This window comes from Calypte anna, chromosome 5A (genome assembly GCF_003957555.1).
Source record: "Calypte anna isolate BGI_N300 chromosome 5A, bCalAnn1_v1.p, whole genome shotgun sequence".
Taxonomy (NCBI): domain Eukaryota; kingdom Metazoa; phylum Chordata; class Aves; order Apodiformes; family Trochilidae; genus Calypte; species Calypte anna.
Genome location: NC_044251.1, coordinates 10637246 through 10657123, shown reverse-complemented (window position 1 = coordinate 10657123; position 19878 = coordinate 10637246). Strand labels below are relative to the sequence as shown.

Below are 19878 nucleotides of genomic sequence, written 5' to 3'. Positions count from 1 at the left end.
CAAACTGTTTTTAGAAAATTGGCTTCACTGCGTTTGGTATGACTCATGTATTAAGATAACAGATGAATCAATAGCTTAGCTTCTTATGGCACTGAATGTGGAACTGTATGTAAAGACCATTTTCATATCTTTGTTCAGAACTCCTGTAAGAGCCAACCAGTTGATTCACTTGAAGTGCACAAGTGTCTTGTACATGATGTAGCTAGGCAGTAATAATCCACTGAGTCCATTGGCACATATACAGGGGCACAGACAAAAAAGGGGCAGAAGTCCTACTTGCAGCTATATGGAAAATAATACTAGGAGAATGTCAACCTTTTATCTAGAATAAATGTTACAAAAATGAGAAATTCAGTGTTTGTTTTAGAGTATTGAAACATAAGACAAAAAGGTCATAAAAGGATAGCTTATTAAAATAATGCATAGTTTATCATTAACACAGGTGCAATTAATTTTTCTTCTAAGGTTTGTCTTCTCAAGTTCTCTTCCCATTTGGGCTGTGGTTCATTGTACCTTGCCTTCATTTGAGCGTAATTCCCTCTGGTTTTTAACTTTCCTCAGCTTGGATGAAGTTCGAGTTTTTACTCTTCAGAAATATTCTCCTTTAATTTATGAAATAGTAAAGGTTCATTCTGTTCCAATGCAACTGTATTGGGCTCATTTCAGTTTATTTCCTGTATTTTGCTAATTTCTTATGTTCCGTAGAAACCTTGCTTTCAGCATCCTCCTGGATACTTTTTGTGGAGTTTCTGCAAAGCTGGTCTATATTACATCAACCTGAGATGTAATTTTCCTAAGATATTTTTCCTAAAAAAGCCAAAAAGTTTCTATTCTTTCAAAAACTCCTTTAGTTATACAAGATCTATTATTTCCTAATTATTTTAATGGAATTTCGATCCTGCCTTCTCTGATTCTTCCCTCAAAAACCTTCACCATTTTAGCTGGATGTAAGGTGTGGTTCTTTGCTTTTGTTGTGTCAGATCTGATTTCTGCATCTAGGAATAATTTCGTTTCATTTCTGCAAAAGGATTTTTGATCAGGATGGCAACCACCCTGATCAGATGGAAGCCAAATGAAATCTGAATATAAAGTGTAGGACATTTTAGATTTTTAGGGCATTTAGTATTTGTTATATATGCACATGTGAAAAAATAAAGCTAACTAATCATTTCACTATTAAATAATGTGGCTTGCAATAGTGTGAAAATACTGCAGTTTGGAAGACAACATTATGTCTCTATAAATGAAGTTTCTGATTGTCTTTTCAGCTTACTGGAAGTAGCTGGCTATATATTTACCTTTGCTCTTGGTTTATTGTGTATTTATTCTGAGATAAAATGCCGTTTATATTGTAGTATGTTGGGTGTTGTGTTGTTTAACTGAGAAAAATATAAGGAAATCTGTAATAAAACTAAAATTGTGAAAGATTACGAGTGAATCTTCACAAAATATTTTGTCCATGGTGAACTGAATTCTGACCCTATTAACATGTCCATTCCTGCATTATATTCTAGTGTACAAAGCCCACAACAAGGTACTCATGCTAGCTGGTCCTTAGCTTTTCTGATTGCAGTGTAATTACTTTGTGAAGCACTGTGATCAAAGAAGTTGTGTGCAACCAGCTGAGAGAGGTGTCTCCCAATAAAATGAAAAAATATACACCATGTGCAAGTCTTCTGTCAAAGACAGAATGTATAATCTTGTAGCTGCAATACTCTGTATGTAATTTTCAAGTCCTGTTTTTGCAAAAAAACAAGCAAACTTCCAGACAGGTCACAATTGATGGTGACATTAAATGCAATTCAGACAAATGCTAGCAATGCAAAGTTTTCCTTAAATTGGACATACCAATTAATGCATTGATATTCTCTTTGCTTGGATTGTGCTGTTCTTGTTTTCCATTCATCATGATGCTTGGGGTTTTTTCTCAGTAACTTGTGTGTGTGAGAGATGTAGTCCCTGTAGACCTGTCTGACCATGGGAGATTTGTAATAGCAGTTTGGTAACATCAGACTAAGTGTTTTCAAATTTCTTTTCAGAGTATTTACCATGAGGTTGGAATGAACAGAGATTTATGATTTTTGAGTGAAGATTATGCCCCTTAAGTACATCTAGCGAGTGAATTATGTAGCATCATATTTTGTACATGACATCTAAGCTAATAAACACATTTGGCCAGGAAAAAAGTAGAACCATTTTAAATTTTACATGTATTGTTGTTCACTACTGACAGGCTGCCAGACAGGCAGCTTAAAACCTTTTTTCTCTCAGATACATTATTTATGGTAAAACCAAAAATTCTGTTCCTCATATACATCATATTCTGACCAGTAGGAGGTCAGGCTGTGTTAACTTGATCTTCCCAATGTGTGTGATGCTTTTAAACTTGTGAAACTCACAACAAAACTTTATAGACAGAGGCAGAAGTCTCTATTATGCCCTCTATAGTACCATAGTTAACTGTCAATCTACTGTGGTGAATCTCTTCCAGGAGCTATGAGACTGAGTGAAATCTGATGTTCTGAAATGACAGTATAGCCTTCCTTAAAAACTTTTATTTCATCTCTGAGGCATTTACAGAATTGTATTTTTATGTGTTTCTGGTTCTCTTTCAGTTTCAAATTTGTTATTATTTATGTATGTAGTCTGGATTTACAAGCTTAAGATGTCAGTGAAGGACTGAAAATTATTAGAATAGATAATGGTGAACTCTCACTATAGGCAAGAGATGGTTTATTTCAACAGAAACACAATTTTTAATATGTCTTCCTCTTTTGAAAACGTGGAATTGTAGTAATTTATTTTACGTTTGAAATGTGGCACCATTTGAGCTGCAACTTGGCAGATTCAGAATGTTAAACTCTTGACACAAAACTTTGCAGAAGTATTTGCAGAAAATGCTAATTCATATTTAAAGTAAACTGGATGAGTTTACTGAGTCAATTACTTTGATTTATGCTAGATTTTTTTTTTTCTGATATATTCCAAGAAAATGCTTAGTAGTTGTATTGAGGGTGGCCAACAAAGAAATGTGCCAGGTGGGGTTCCCTGCTGCTGGAGATGCTGGCAGCAGAAGCTCAGCCCTCCCTTCTGCTAGAGAGTCAGTGAAATTACTTTTTGGGTACTCTGGAGTGTGGACCAGAGTGGATCAGGAAGAATTAAAAAAAAAATAAGTTTTATTACAGACCTAATTCTGATAGCAGTAGGACTAATAATAGAGTTTTCAATATTCGGGGATTCAAGAAGGGACAACAATAAAACCGCTGTGCTGCGCTTTCAGAGGGTAGATTTTGGCCTTTTCAGAAGACTGATTCAGAGTGTACCCTGGGAAACAGCCCTTGATAACAAGGGGGTCCAGGAGGGATGGGAGTACTGCAAGGAGCAAGTCCTGACTGCACAGGAGCAGACTGTCCCTTTGTGCCGAAAGGCAAACCAGAAGACGACCAACCTGGCTGAACAGGGAGATATTGAAGGAAATCTGGGTTAAAAAGAGAGCTTATCGACTATGGAAAAAAGGGCTGGCTATTCAGGGAGAGTTTAGGAGTATAGTTAGGTCATGTAGAAAGAAAATTGGAGAGACGAAGGCATGATTTGAACTCAGTCTTGCCACTTCCATTAAGGATAACAAAAAGTCTTTCTATAGATGCATCAATAGCAAAGGGAGGGGGAGAGAAAACCTCCATTCTTTGTTGGGCAGAAGGGGGAAACATAGTTACCAAAGATGAGGAAAAGGCTGAGGTATTTAACACTTTCTTTACCTCAGTTTTCAACAGTAAGACAGGTTCTTCTGAGGACAGCTGCTTCTGGGGCTTGTAGAGAGAAACAAGAAGCTGAGCAGTATCCCTGTAATCTTGGAGGGAACAGTTTGCAACCTGCTGAGCCACTTGGATTCTCACAAGTCTTATAGGACAGATGGGATCCACCCCAGGGTGATGAGGGAGCTGACCCAGCCAGCACGGGGTTAGGAAGGGCAGGTCCTGTCTGACCAACCTGATCTCCTTTTATGATCGGGTGACCCAACTGGTGGATGAGGGGAAGGCTGTGGATGGAGTCTGCCTGGACTTCAGCAAAGCCTTTGACACCGTCTCCCACAGCATTCTCCTGAAAAAGCTGTCAGCCCACAGCTTGGACAGGGGCACCCTGTGCTGGGTTAGGAACTGGCTGGAGGGCCGGGCCCGGGGAGTGGTGCTGAACGGGGCTGCATCAAAATGGCGGCCGGTCACTAGTGGTGTCCGCCAGGGATCATTGCTGGGCCCAGTTCTGTTTAATATCTTCATTGAGGATTTGGATGAGGGGATTAAGTCCACAATTAGCAAATTAACAGACAACACTAAGTTGGGGGGAATGTGGATCAGCTGGAAGGCAGGAGGGCTCTGCAGAGGGACCTGGACAGACTGGAGAGTTGGGATGATTCCAACAGGATGAGGTTCAACAAGGCCAAGTGCCGGGTCCTGCACTTTGGCTACAACAACCCCATGGGGAGCTCCAGGCTGGGCACAGAGTGGCTGAGAACAGACAGACAGAAAGGGACCTGGGAGTCTGGATTGACAGGAAGCTGAACATGAGCCAGCAGTGTGCCCAGGTAGCCAAGAAGGCCAATGGCATCCTGACCTGTATCAGGAACAGTGTGGCCAGCAGGTCCAGGGAAGTGATTCTGTTGATTCTGTCTTAACTCTCTTCTTCCCCTTTTATGTTGAGTAAACAACTTGTATGGTAACTTTGAGATGGAATATAAGGAAATACATCTCTGTAGAAATGCTCACACCTGGGAGGAAGAATTCCAGTTATAGGGAGATAAGACAAATGCACATTGGATGGCTGTCTACTGCTTTACAATAAGTAGTTTCTTATATGGTTTCCATTCCTGTAGGACCCATGAAATGACTAGTGTTTCTGTGCAGAGCCAGCAGGTAGGTCGTTAGTGCAGTTGTATTTTTAGGTCTGAATTGTCACTATCAATGATAATGCTTTGAGAAATAGAAGAAGTCACGTCTTCATGTCTCTAGGAAAAATGTAATATTTGCCACCATTTACAGTACATGTATTTCATGAACCTTCAGTATGTGAACTATAATTTACCATAAACTTTTGCATGGTGTAGACAAGCAAGTTGAGTAAGTTTGATGTGGAACATCATATTTTTCTCCAGCAGTGCCAACTGGCACGTCACTGCTTTTTATTACCAATCATGAACTCCAGAGACTTTTCAAACATGGAGGCCATGGAGTTTGTATAGTTTGTGATGTCTGTACAAATCTAATTCAAAAATTTCCGTTGTATTTGGATGCATTTAAGACTGCATAGCAGCTTAGTGAAATAGTGAGCACAAAGCATGTCAGGCTCCAAATATTGAAACTCATCTATACCACTCAAACAACAAACAAGAAATCATTGAATGTGATGACTAATGACCATTAATATAAAAAAGATCCTGGTGGTAGTAATTGTGCTTGGTTGATGTAATTCTTACCTTTCAGGATAGTAAAAGACACCTTATTTCTAATGTTTATGATAATCACTTGAAGATTTTATTTTGTATAAAGAAAGTAAAGGTTTTGGGGCTTATTTTAGCTATTTTGGGGCTTCTACCTCTAAACTGGTAGGAGGATGTTAGTGTTTTGGAACAAGTCATGAAACCATTAACATGCTGTGCTTTGTGTTGCTTATTTTGAGACTATTTTTCTTCTGATTTCAGAGGATATTTTTCTTATTATTATTTCAGGTTGGGTGGGACTATATCTGCATACAAGATAGTGCCAGACGAAATAGATGAAATCAAGGTACAGTATTACTGCCTTTCAATACTGAATTTCTTTGCTTGGAGAATTACAAAAACGTTACATTAACAAGCCATGTTAATTCTTGCTTTGAAGTGTATCATGGGGAGGAGGTGTCTAAAATAAAATTTAGACCCACATTGAGGTGCCCAAAATAGATTTTGTGTTATTTTTGCAACTATAGTTTGCTTGCACTGTCTTTAGTAGAGTTTGATGCAAAAAACTTGTGTAATTTAACACATTTCTGTTTTGCTACCTGGAGGCAGATGCAGGACTACAGGGAACTTAGAGTTATATTTTCATTTTAGAACAAAACAAAAAAAGGAGTATGCTTTTACTTCTGAGATGAAAAGCACATCCATTTTTTTCAATATTATCTGTTTTAAGAAAGGGATATTATGAAGTCATTGGTACTCAAAATTATTAAAGCTCTTTGATTTGGATGAGTGGCAACAATAAATACAGAGGTTTATAACAAAGCTCACTTTAGCAGAGTCCACTTATGGAAAGTACTTAAGCAATTTGTGTCAGTTTTGTTCTTCAGTGGAGTAAAAAGTGGATATTAGGTGGGAATTTGGCTTAGATCTCATAGCATAGATTGTGAAGCTGTTTCTGTGTTTGGTTGGTAGTCAATCAGTGTGACATAGTGCGTGCTCCCTGTGATGACTTCACCCATTGGGCTGTCTCGTCTGCTCATCTTCAGCTGTGCAAAGGGAGTCAAGAGCAGTTTAAATACAGAAGAGGGAAGTGATGTTCCTCCTCAGCACCCAGCACCTTGTAAACAAATGCAGTGACTGCCTATATGCATCAGTCATAGTTATCACTCTGTCATCATGAAAATGAAATTCAGACTCCTCTACCCTGAATTGCTAAGAGGACTGTGCTTTCTTCAGCTATAACCAGTCTTTAGATTTTGATATTGAAAAAAAATAAAATAAAGGAGGTTTTCAGAACTTATTAGTGTTATGTAATATTTTCATGATGTTCAGAGAATTGCAACAAAACTATAACAACAAAAATGACAGAACCTCTAAACCATAATCTTTCTCCTTGATTATAAGAAATCCAAACCCATTGAGATTTTGCTAATGGTGAAGACTGAGAAAAGGAAGCAGGTATTTCTGGTTTCATTGTGCAGACTTTGCTGGTGAACAAAGGAAAATGGAATTCTGGGAAAGAAGAAATAATTTTATTTTTAGGAACTTACTGAATTAGACACAAGATCAGTAGACACAGGAATGTGATCCATTCCTCCCCCCACCTGATAAGGATGCCTATTCTCATTTTTTAATTCTGTTACTCAACTGGTGTTTAAACGCTTGGGATGCCAGGGAACAGCAAAGTATGGGTTACTCAGTGGTTTCAGTTGTGCCATCATCCAGGTGTGGAAGGAGCATTGTGTTGGCTAAAGTCAGAGCTATTTAAAGTGTTTGGGAAAAATCATTTTACTTGTTTCTGGTAGATGCCTTGCTCAGGGAATGGGCTTTTTAGGTTGTGACTGAAGTCAGCCAACATCTTGAATGCCCTGTGAATTATTGAACTTCTCAAGCTGTAATCCAATAGGTGTTATTCATATGAAATAAAGCATTATTGGAAGATGCTAAGGTACACGAGCAGTGGGTATAGTGGACAAGTGGATATGGAAAAGTATTCTTTTGTATATATGCATTTTGAGTAGCTGGTGGCAAACAGGGAGACTGAGTATTCTTGCTGTAAATACAGGGGAAGTCTTAACTTCTGAAAGGTTCTCCAAGCAGATTGGAGTAGAAAAAGGAGAGAGGAAGATATGAAAGGGAAAACAAATTATATTATTGGAATGTTACTACTAGAGAGGGCAGAATCGTCTTCCATGCACAATAGTTCAGAGTTAATTTGCCTCACAACTATGCCTGCCTTTATTTAAACATGAAATATTAAGGGGTTTAATTAAGTGAAACATGCAAGAAGAATAGCTCCATTTTTAATATTTTATTTAACTTGAGAGGTTGCTGAATTATATTCACAGGACTTGGAATATTCATGTGTTCTGATAGCTCTCACAAAGTAAACTGCTTGCTTAAATGGCAAAGAATGGTACTTTATCAGGCAGAGAGCAATAATTACTATGACAAAAAAAAAGAATTCTTTTTGACAGTATATATTCTAGAAAAGGTGGTAGATTAACCTCCTTTCCCTCTCAAAATAATTTATGAGGAAAACAGATGTATTGATTTTGTTAGTTCATGTAATTACATCTTAGATATATTGAACACAGTTGCAGGCAGAGACCATATCTCTGAAATTATGGAAGAGGAAAAAATCTGTAAGCCTTAATATACTGCCAGTCACAAAGTATCTTTAGAAGATAAATGCAGTGCATATTTCTAAATGTATTAGTAATTTAAATAATAAATGGTGTATTACATATATAAGAGAATTTATTTGTCCACATTGCAGTACTTGGCAAATTTTAACATGTGCTTATAATGTTTCCATTTTGGACTGTTTAGAGCATAGTTATCCTTGCTGTGTGAGTGTGATTTTACTACATGTATATATGCACTGTGAATTCATATATGGCTTATATATCTAGAATATTCCCTGTTCATATGTGTGTCTATTTCTTTGAATGAGTATATATTGTCAGTTTTGGGTATAATCAAAGTGCTGGATCCCACTTACCAAAATTAAGTAGTCTTCAGGGTGCTTGGAGGGAGATGAATTCAGAGTATTTATGTCAGAAGTGATAGCATGTGCCCTAGTTGCCTTTATGCACCTTTCCAAGGTTAGGAAGCGTTGTCTGGAACCAGTTACCACTACAGTTCCTCAGCATCTATATCAGTCTGAAATGGAGTGTGATGGAACTTGCATTCCCTAGATTTTTGTCATAGGTGCTGAGGTTGCCAAAGCATGACCATTCCACAGGTGACCATATGAAGATACCCTCACAGGTTTCTCCCTTGAAAACTTCTCTAGGAATTAGAAATGTCTGTCACGGGATCTTCAGGACCAATGTGTCAGTAAGAGAAGCTTTCAGAGGAGGAAAACCTAAGCGAATACCTAAATGACACAACTGTCATCTGCATGTCTGCTATTTCCCTACACCAGTTAAACCAGTGGCACTTCATTTTCTGTACAGGAATACTGCAGGAACCGATAGAGACAGTAAATACAGGAATTACAGCACTTCTGAGGAAGTGTCACTGTCACTGTCTCAATTTCTTCTAGACTTCTCAGAATTATTGATCCTATAAGCAAGAACTTTTTAAACTTGCAAAAATGCATTGGCAGATTTCAGCACTGTTCATCATCCACTGGGGTAACATATTGTGCCTAGAGAAGAGGTCTCTCAAGCCAAATAATTTCATGTATATAGGGACTGATGAACATATCAGACAACACTGGTTTTTGAAGAACACCTTCTGGTGGGAAATTAAAACAAGTGCATTTGAGAGGAAAATTATAGCAGCAGAACTCAACATTTCTCTATTTCTAGTTAATTACATTCATGGCCAAAAATAGCTTTGCTTACAATGTGAAGTTTGTCTCAGGAATAAAGAGCAATTTATGACTGCTACCAGTGAAGGAAAGTTTGTGTAATGTGCCTGTAGGTAGATCTATACATCAACTGTGGCATCTTATGTTTTGTAATACTATTAGAGATGCTCTTTCAACACAGCATTCTGTCCTTAAAAACAAAATAGATGATGTTGTGAAGGATTATTATTCTAGCGTGAGACTTAGTGAATGAGACCAGTGCTTAACATATTTCTAGAAAATATTTTGTTTGCTAGAATTCATAATTCAACAGCAGAAAGGAATGTAATTCTTCAGGGTTTTTTAAGTGCTTTCCCATGTGTTTTTCGTATAGGCATATGCATGTTTCTCATCATCTCAAAATAGAAATTATTTTGGCAGCAGGTTTTCAATTAATAAAAACAATAGCCACAAGAAAGACATGACCATTCTATTTCTTTCCTTTAATAGTTGTGATATGAGACAGATAACCCACTGTAGAGAACAAGATTAAATTATTATCTTCGCTGCTTTTTAGTTTTTAGTTTCATTATCCACCCTTTCACCAGAGACATACCTTATGTTCTTAAAGGAATACCTGTAATTCTTCTAGAGTTGCTTTTTAAATGAAAGCCCATATGTATAAATTATTAAAGGCTACATTTAAGACTACAGACCTTTTCCTTTGAATAATTATAGGATGGCTTTTTTTTTTCTTTAGAAGATGTGTTCACTTAATAATTTAAAATATGAAAATCCTTCTTATGAACAGATAAAATACATTCGTCTCAGATTGTCTTCAGTTGTTGAAGCAACAAACTCCAGTAATGCAGATCTAAGAGTAGAAAACTATAAACTGAATGAGAGAGAAGGAGGTAGCCAGAAGGGAAGCAGAGAATAGTAACATTTTAGAGATCAGTTACTGTAGGTGACTTAGGAATTAGTGAGATTTTGACTTTTCCACAAATCATGTTTAGGAATATCTTACGAACAAAGTAATCTGATTTCAGTATTGGTAAGCTGCACTTTAGGGCAAAGCTGGACTCTGCCATCAAAAACATGCATGTCTGGAATGGTTACAAACAGAACCAGTCTATTCAAACTTACTCAGAGGCCACCAGGTTTGTTCTGTCTGCTGCTGATACTCATGCCATCTCTTGTGTTCAGCCAGGAAACTCTGAAGCAAAATCCTTCAAAGCATTTTCATGCTCATCAATCTGTGGAAAATATAAATAGCCATTTGTCAACATCAGTTTTATACCAAAGAAACACAAATGAAAGAGAGTCATTTAGTAATAACTGTGGTGGATAGTCAATAAGGACAGAATTATAGTTCAAAATATTCAGACTCCACAAAACTGGCCTCCTATCTTGATAGGGGGCCATAGGGCATTTCAATATCTCCTGCAACTTCTATAGATTCAACAATGCATTGCATAAACCCAGAAGTGTGCTGTCATCCTGGTTTTGCAGAGGAGTTTAAGTCCTGGATCTGGTTTATTTTATTATTGTATTGAAGATCATCTGCTAAGTCTATCAGCATTTGCTGAATTGAAAAGTGGGATGTGTTGTTAGAACAACTTTGTCTCATCGTATTTCCCTGTTACTAGAATTTACCTGGAGAACACACAGATTGCTTCCCAACTTAATTTTTAAAGCTTGCATTAGCAGAGTCAGTCACTGATTATTATTCTTGAAACTACATACAAATAACAAAAAATGTAATTTGCATTGTTTAGATATCAGAAAGAACTTTGAGTTTTTCCTTGCTGTGTTAATCCTTAAGTGATCGTACAGCCTTCTGTTGCTTCTGTGCTGGAGAGAATGAAAGCTTTATGTATGAGATGATGTAACAAAATACTGAAAAACTATATATGAAACAAAAAAATACTTTAATAGTTTGTCCACCTGTATGCATTCATGTCAAAAGCTGATTATATTGTATTGTATCATTGCATCATATTGCATTAGAGTTTATTATGCTGTATTGCTTCTAGGTGACTGTGATTTCATTATCTATTCTGTTGCATCAGTTTTTTTTCTCAGTAGTCTTTTGTTGTTTTAAGCTAGTAGTTTTTCTTCTAAAACTGATTTCCCCCCTTTTTCTGAGAAACACAGTCAATATTACACTGGCTTCTGACTTAGAATCTAGGGGGGTTTGTGCCAAGCTTGGCTGTGCAAGTTGTCCACTGTCCAGGCACCCTCAGACCAGTGAAATATGAGTGTTTCATAAGAGTGCCTTTTCTATTGTGGTATTTTTGTCCCACCTATGAGGCCAGTAGTTGTGGATATCGATTTTGACTTTTGGATTGTTTCTGCACTGATAGGTTTGAAACTCTTTTTGCTTGGAAAACATGACTGTTCTCCATGCTATAGCTATTGCTCAAGTGTTTTTTATAGAAACTCCTTAGGGAATATTCTCTGACAGGGCTCTTCATCTGTTTGTCTCATCTTCTCTGAATGATGGATACTCACAGCAATTGCAGACCTCTCAACCAAAAAAAATGTACAAAAAGAATGCAAAATGAGTGATGGCCAAAGTATATGTATTACTGTTCCATAACTATCGGACAACAGGATTCAGCCCTGCCCTCATAGATTTTCCCATATTCCCTGTCATTTGATGGGATTTCTTTTAGGTACAGGCAGTTGCTGCCATTACCAGTATTAGATATACTTTGGTTTTGCTCTGTCTTGCTGCTTCTGTACTGTTTTGAGAGATGTGCCTAATGTAAAGGAAGCAACTGGGGCAGGTTGGCGTCTTTTACTGAAGAGGATAATTGACTTTGTTTGATCTGGGGTGGCCCAAATTTCTTTACATCTGTTAGTGATCAAACTGTGATCACTATTAGGACTGCTGAGTGTGTCACAGGCACTCTTCTGCTTTCCTGGCAAGGATATCAAATGCATAGGTATTCTGGTTGGAAAGTGTACTCACCAACTTTCAACATGGAAATAGAAATTATAACTATTTTTTTCCTGCTGTCTTTCATCTTACGTTTCATATGATTTGTGGCATGGCTCTAGAAATGACAAAGGAGACCACCTCCCCAAGCTACCTTCCTCTTACAAGCTGGATTGAGTGTAGACAATGTTGAAGTATTGTTATTAATTCCTGTTCTAATGTGAGAAGGAATGAAACTTGTGCATTTTATATTTTATTGTGAAATGTAGACTTACGAACATCCAAAAGAAGTCCAGCCTCTTTTGCAGATCATGAAACACTGTAGCATGGGGAAGGGAAGGAAGATAATGCATCCATTTAAGTTGAAATACCATGGTGGTAACATAAAATAATTTATTATTATTATTATTGTTTTCAAAGCAAATGAAATATCTTTGCAGTTTTCCTGCAAAGAGAGAATTATCTACAGCATGAAAAAAGAAAAACAGCTGAAGGTTAATTTCCTAGACAAACCAGTATATTGTTGATCATTCAAGCCTTTCTTGTTGCCCAGCAATTAAGCATTCTCAATGCAGTTTCCCTTAGGAAGTGAGATTAATATGTATCAGATTTTTCATTACCACAGTCCTGTTTGTCTATTAAATCTTTCTTCACTAAATACATTAGAAACGTGCATTAAGAGATTTCAAATCTCTTGTTTTCCAGCATAAAAAATACCTCTTCTTCTCTCTGTGGCCATAGTAACCAATTTTCTCTGACTTCCTCCTGACATTCATTTTCTGCTTTTGCTAATTACATATCTCTGTACCAGTCATCATCTGAAACCAAGGTAAGTATTGGGGCATCTTGTTACTTGCTTTAATGCACATCTTAGGCTTTTCATCTTACCCAGTATTCTGGGAAATGTTTTCAGTTGCTTCCGTTCTTACTGGAAAAGTCAAGTTTTTAAATGGAATCTCATCCTGAATGAGAGGAGAAAACATATCTCAGCTTCATTACGCAGCAAGTAGCTTTTGACAGGTATATAAGTAAACTAAGTTTATATAAAACCCTAATAATTTTCCACGTGACCTGTTACATTAGGATTTGTTTGGTTTTATTCACCCTCTAACAATGCATTATAAGAAATTTAATATTGTCTTACTGTAACTGATAATGTTATAACTGTTCAGGGGCTTGACTGATTTTGAGGGAGATCCACAGTATGATTTTTTTCTTGTGGTAAATAGGAGTTCCTTTTTTTATGATTGTCAAAATAGATGAAGGCTGGTACTGTATCAGAAAGTTCTTCAGGTTCTACAGCTAATTTATAAGTGGTGTCTTGGTGAATTTTGAAAATTTGTATTTGTAGAGAAATGAAGTATAACTGCGAATAAGGACATTAGTGTTACCTAGACCTTGGTGTGCAGGAGGAGCTGAAGAGGTAAAAAAACAAACAAACCAAAAAACTCCAAAAAACAAAAAACAAACCTGAGAGGAATTAGGAATTAGTAGAAAAGGGATCAGGAGCAGAACGTGAAATCTTTTCTGTTACATATGAGCCTCTGGTGCCCCATCATATACAAAGGCTGGTCCCCTAAGCACAAAAATGACAGATGTAGAGTCAGATTATAAAAATTATCTAATTTATAGAAGTGCTTTTATATGAGGAGCAGATAAAGAGACAGAGACATCCTGGCACATTTGGTTGCATTTCAACAACATTCTTCCTTGTTTCTATTTCATGCTTAATTTATGCATTAATTTAGGCAAAGATTGCCTGAAAGTGGGTACTTAAACTTTTACTACGAGGATTCTATTGGTTGATAATCTATTGGTTTTAAAGAGAAGAAAAAAATATTCCTAATAACAGAGAACCCTCATTTAAAGCTACTAAAGCTGAAACCTTACCTGGTTATAACACAGAAGTCATCTCTCCGTCAGAAACCAGTTCAACAAATTCTGTTTTTCAGATAAGATTTGTAACTAGTAGACTGAAGATAATTCTGCTAAAACTGTGCAGTTTATTTTGCTTTCATAGTGTGTCTTTTATTAGGATGCTTTTTAATGCCATGTTTTCATGGGTTGGCTAGAAAAACACAGTAGAAGACACCAGACTACACATGCTTCCCTGTGATTTGCAAGCTTATAAACTGTATTAATAGAGTGATGCTTTGTACTTCAGTGTGTGATTACACCCGATGAAACTTATCTGATAGTTAAAAAATTTTATGGCACCCCAATCCTGTTAGTTACCCTATTGTATGTTAGGTCCACTGTCTAAAACAGAATAGGGAACATGACATGTTTTTAAGAAAACCAACCAAATACCTCCTTCAAGGAAATATCATAAGGGAATGGTGAAAAATAGTATTAATAGATAATGTTGAACCATGTCGCTAGAAAGCTCCAGGGTTTTTTATTCAGATGTACAAGATTCATCCAGATGAGATTTCATGCTGATGAGGTGTAACTGAGCACAGATGTAAAATGGAAAGTTTTAAGTAGGTTTTATGTTTTATTGAGTTTGAGTATGTGGCTCATCTCACCTCTGACAGTGCACATAGCTGGAATGTTGGCTTAACTGTTGTCTTAAAGGATTCCACCAAAGGATGTCTTCTAGCTAAGTAAAATCAGAGCAAAGTGTGTGGAGATGAAGTTAAAAATTCCTTAGCCCCAGCCATAGCATCCATAGGAACTAGACTTTTATCTTGAGCCATGTCTGTGTTACCATGTCATACAAAACCAGTAAGATGCAGCATCTATGAATGATGCATACATCTATGAAGTAGAGCATTTGGTGGTGGAGCTCCAGCATGCACATTGTATATTCTTTCATGTTTTATTTCAAGCTGCTTCTAGGATGGTTCTGTGAACTGTGTGCAGTGTTAGCAGCTGGAGCAGGTAGTGTGCTGCTGAAGTCCAGTTAAGTTTTATCTGCAAGAATTCCAGTATATATGCTTAAGGATTACTTGATGAACCGAAGTCTGGTAAGCAGAGAACTGTCAAAAGTGCATGTGTCCCCAGCCTCCATCACATATATATTCTCATATCACAATAAATTGAGATCACAAATAATGTGAAATTCATGCTACAGTGCCATTGTTATGAATGGAACACTGTTGCCTGAGCTAAGCACTTAATGGAGTGCTCAGCCATACTGGCAGACTATTAAAAAAAAAACAAAAAAACCAATATAAAAGGTCTAGACCAGTGGTCTTCAAACTTTTTGATCATGCACCCCATTAGTAAAAAAATTTTTTGCGATGCACCCCCCAATATATGTATATTCTGATATTATCCCCCTGCTCCATAGTGTATCACAGAATCATGTAGTTTGAAAAAGGACCCTTAAGGTCATTAGTTCCAACCATAAACGTAACACTGCCAATTCCATCACTAAACCTTGTCCCTAAGCACCACATCTTCCAAGTGTCTCCAGGGATGGTGATTCAACCATCTCCCTGGGCAGCCTGTTTAAATGCCTGACAATCCTTTCACTGAAGAACTTTTTCCTAATATCCAGTCTAAACCTCCCCTGGTACCATTTGAGGCCATTTGCCCTCATCCTATCACTTGTTACCTGGGAGAGACCCCCCTCACTCCTGCTTCTTTCATTAGTTTGTTCTTTCAGCTGCTTCTGGTTGGATCAGGGTGCTCCAACCCCCTTTCAGGTAGTTGTAGAGAGTAATAAGGGGTCTCCCCTCTGCCTCCTTTTCTCTACACTAAACAACCCCAGTTCTCTCAGCTGTTCTTCAGAAAACTGGTTCCCCAAATCCTTCACCAGCTTTTCTGCCCTTCTCTGGACTCACTCCAGCACCTTGGTATCTTGTAGTGAGGGTCCCAAAACTGAACACAGGATTTGAGCTGAACACAGTCCCCTCACCAGTTCAGAGTACAGGGGGACAGTCACTTCCTAGTCCTGCAGGCCACAGATTCTGATAAAAGCCAGGATGCTCTTGGCCTTCTTCACTACCTTATGGCTTTTACCTAAGAGAGCTACAAAGCAATGCCGTGAGGGGTAGGGGGAAGATGGGTTGAGGTGCTGCCTGAATAAAGGTGGTCCATTTCGGGTGTAGGCATCAGATTCCTAAGGGAGTGGGATTGATATGGTTGTAACAAAAGCCAGTTATTTTTGCTGTCATATGTGGAGACAACACTGCTTAGGTATTTGATTGGACAACTGTAGTATCTTCTATTTGGAGACTCATAGGATATATTTAGCAAGATTCAATAGTTGACCACACAGAATGTTTTGATACTCCAATGCATGTAATGTAGTTTGCTGTGGCCAAAGTCACAATATGTGCCTTTCTGAAATATCTTTAAACTCTCTATGGAACTCTTTCTTAGTGTACACCTATCTAGTCAAGAAAAAACTTTCAAGTTTAAGCACTACCTGAAGATGAAAAGTTTAATGTTTCTATTTTTATTGCCCATGTGCTTTTGGTATGTTTTTTCTATATATACCTGTCATAAAATGGCTGGCATTTTGATGTTATTTACTGTTTGCTTGCTATGAATTCTAGTAGGATTTTAGAATTTTTGACCTAATTGTACTCAGAGAAATGTGTGAAGGAGAAAATGCCCCTGAATCATCGCAGTTCAGTAGAGGTGCAGTGGTTGCAGTGTTCTACTATTTTAATGTTATCTTATAAAAAATACACAGTGATGTCTTGGATTGTTCTGTCAGAAACGTTTGCATTGAATTTCACCTGCCTCATCATTCTGACAAGATGAGATGGAATGTTAAGGTTGCAAAGGTAACACATACATTTGCTTTCACTATTTCTATGTAGACCTATGTCTATTTTTTTCTTACTGATATAATCTGCTTTCTTACTGCTATGTTATGTCAAAATAGCCAGTATTTTAAAATTATAAATATAGTAACAGTTTCACTGTGTTGCTTCAGTAGCATGGTGACATGTTAAGAAATAGTCTTATGTCCTACAGAAATCTATACATCCCAGTGTTACCATTTTAAAGGGTTCTTCTGCATTCTTCCAGTGAAGTGGTCTTGGTAGTTGAACATGATTTTTTTAAAGTGAGAATTTCCTAAATTTATCATGCTTGAAAATGAAGCTATGTATCTGAGGATACCTTATGAAGATAAGAACTTAACATCAAATTGTTTTAAAATTCTTCTCCTTCTTTGGTAAAACAGAAAAAAAAAACCCAACATCATGTATTTGGAGCAATTCTGTATTTTAATAAAATTTTCTAGGGAATAATGCTATATAAAAAAGCAGTGAGTAAAAATAAAGCTGAGCATCATTTGAGGCACTGCAGCTAACACTGTATTTTACAGAGTACCTTGCGGCTGTAAAAGACAGCAGACAGTTGTCCTCAGGCTATTTAGAAAACAAGTTTAAAAATCATGGAACTGTAAAGAACTGCTTTACGTCCAAGATCTCCAAATGTCTCTAAATGGAAGTGCAGAACTGCAAAGGCTTCTCTGTAGCTGGGAAAACCAAAGGGATGGTGGTCTTTCAAAATGAAAAAAAAAAAGGGCATTTATGAAGTGTTATACTTTAAATGTCATTAAAGCTTTCACATACATGATATCCTCAGTGAGCTGACTTGTGAGAGACCCAGCAAATTAGAAGTTTTGCTGTGATGCCTTTTCAGCAGACCTAACTATGGAAAGCACAACGTCCATTCTGACTGTTCAGTCAATACTGAAGCTTTAATCAAAATGGCACAGTTCCCTGCACTTAACATTTAGATTTAAGTTAAAAACGAAGGTACACCTCATGTATTTGTGTGTCCAAGCATTTTACAATGTATTTTTATATTTCAATCTTTTATATGAGGTAATGTATAGATTTTCTTACAATATTTGTGTGTGTGTGTCTGTGTTCAGAATATTTTGTATGTCAATATTTTTTTAACAATTTTAGTACCTTAAATTCTTTAAAAACAACCCTATATTTGGACAAATAGTATTTTAGCAGAAGCATTGTCTTGACAACAGCAAAAACTGATCTAATTATGTTACAGTTCCCCTAAAACCATGGCAATTTCATAATACACAAACTGAAAAATAAAAGGGAAAAATAGGAATTTTCTGGGGTGGAATAAATAGGTAATTTCAGACTAGTTACTGCTGGAGAGATTTTCAACTCAGTTGGCTAGATCTCTTCCAGTGAAAACAATGTTGGATAAGTTTGAGCACTTATATTGCCTTTTGAGGTTGGCTAAATAGTAGGAAAAGAAAAGCAGAAGTATGCTTGCTGATTGTCTTACAGGTTTCAAAATTGGGAGCGAGATGCAATGCATCTGGCTCACTGACAGATAATTTCCAAGCAATGAATTTGTTTTACACACAAGGTGGTTAGTAGCTTACCAATGTAAATAAGAAATAACAAAATCAATTCAAAATTGAAACTGTGGTATGAACAATCTCTCTGCTGTCCCTTCTAGGAATCGTTAATTTAAAATGGTTCTCAAGATCGTTGCTCTTTTTCTTATACAAAACTCCCCAGGAAAGCTTCGTTTACTGTCTTGGATTAGCTGCAGGAAACTAACTGAAGATAACATTCAAACTACAGAGTTTGCAGAAGAATTCAGCATTTTATTATCAAGCCACAGTCAGACCCTGAAATCTATCAAAAAACCCAGACATTACTGATGAAAGTTTTTCTACAAGTCAGTGACAAATTTAATATCTCCCTAGGAGAGTATCATAATAAAAGGAGCCCAAAGGGGAAAAGTCTGTTTCCTTCCTGAGCAAAGTAGTATTCTTTTATCAGTACTGTAACGAGGATGGCCAGATGTTAACTTGCTAGTTATGACCTTCAACTGAATATATTTAAATGAAGAAGTAGTGTCCTTTTCTATGCCTCAGTTTTATCGTGGTTATTACTGGATATTTTTTTCTAGAAAATTTTTTTTCAGTTCAAAGCTGAAATACATGAAACTCTAATTTCCCAAAATCTAAAGAATGGCAAAGAAAAGTAGTTGTCTGACAAAAAACGGTCTGTACAGCTTTATTTTGTATAGAAAGCTGTATACTGCTCATTCCAGTTAAATTTATTTGCTGTAGTCAATGCTCTTATAATGTTACTCTGAAATATTTTTCCTACTAAAAATATCTCTGCTTTTGGAGTTAGACAGAAGATGAAGTTGAAGCAGCAGCTAAAGACTTAACAGACTACTAAATGATCTCAGACACTTAATGAGAAGTACCTACAGTGACTTGGAAACTGGCTTCATTTTTTAAGTTGGTTGATGTAGATGGTTACAGCTCCAAACCCGAAAGCTTTAAGGGTTCAATGGGTTGGATCATGTGCTTGTGTTCATGGATACAAATGTAAAAGCTCTTGGAATATTGCTGCTATAATTTTTTTTTCCTACTCGACCTGATCTTTAAAGAAAAATTTGTAACTCTTAGGAAATGAAAAACATCTTGATCACTTCTTAATGTCTTCAAATACTACAGTTATTGCCAGGCCTGGAGAGAGAACTCTATAGGACAGGAAAGACTTGCTTAGTAATTGCAAAAAAAAAAAAAAAGAAGGGCTTCTCCTTCTATGGAGTCAGAAGTGACAGTGGAGAGGCCATGCTGGTGGCACAGGCACCAGTGACAAGGTGTCTGAGTCTGTCCTTTGGTGAGGGCCATGCAGGACCTGGAGTACAGCACAGGCTGCTGTGGAAACTGCAGGGAAACTGTTAGGTGGATCACTAAGTTCTCGATGTGCAATGGTCTCCTGGTCAGGA

General features: G+C 37.1%; 1 protein-coding gene across 4 annotated transcripts in view; it reads left to right on the top strand.

Annotated features, from left to right (window-relative positions):
* The window catches only part of GPHN (gephyrin), a 274169-nt gene that overhangs the window by 100983 nt on the left and 153308 nt on the right, over positions 1–19878 (top strand). For all 4 annotated transcript variants that reach the window (XM_030452043.1, XM_030452042.1, XM_030452041.1 and 1 more), the window contains exon 3: positions 5723–5780. In XM_030452043.1, coding sequence (XP_030307903.1) covers positions 5723–5780 — 58 coding nt within the window. The remainder of the gene's footprint in view (positions 1–5722; positions 5781–19878) is intronic.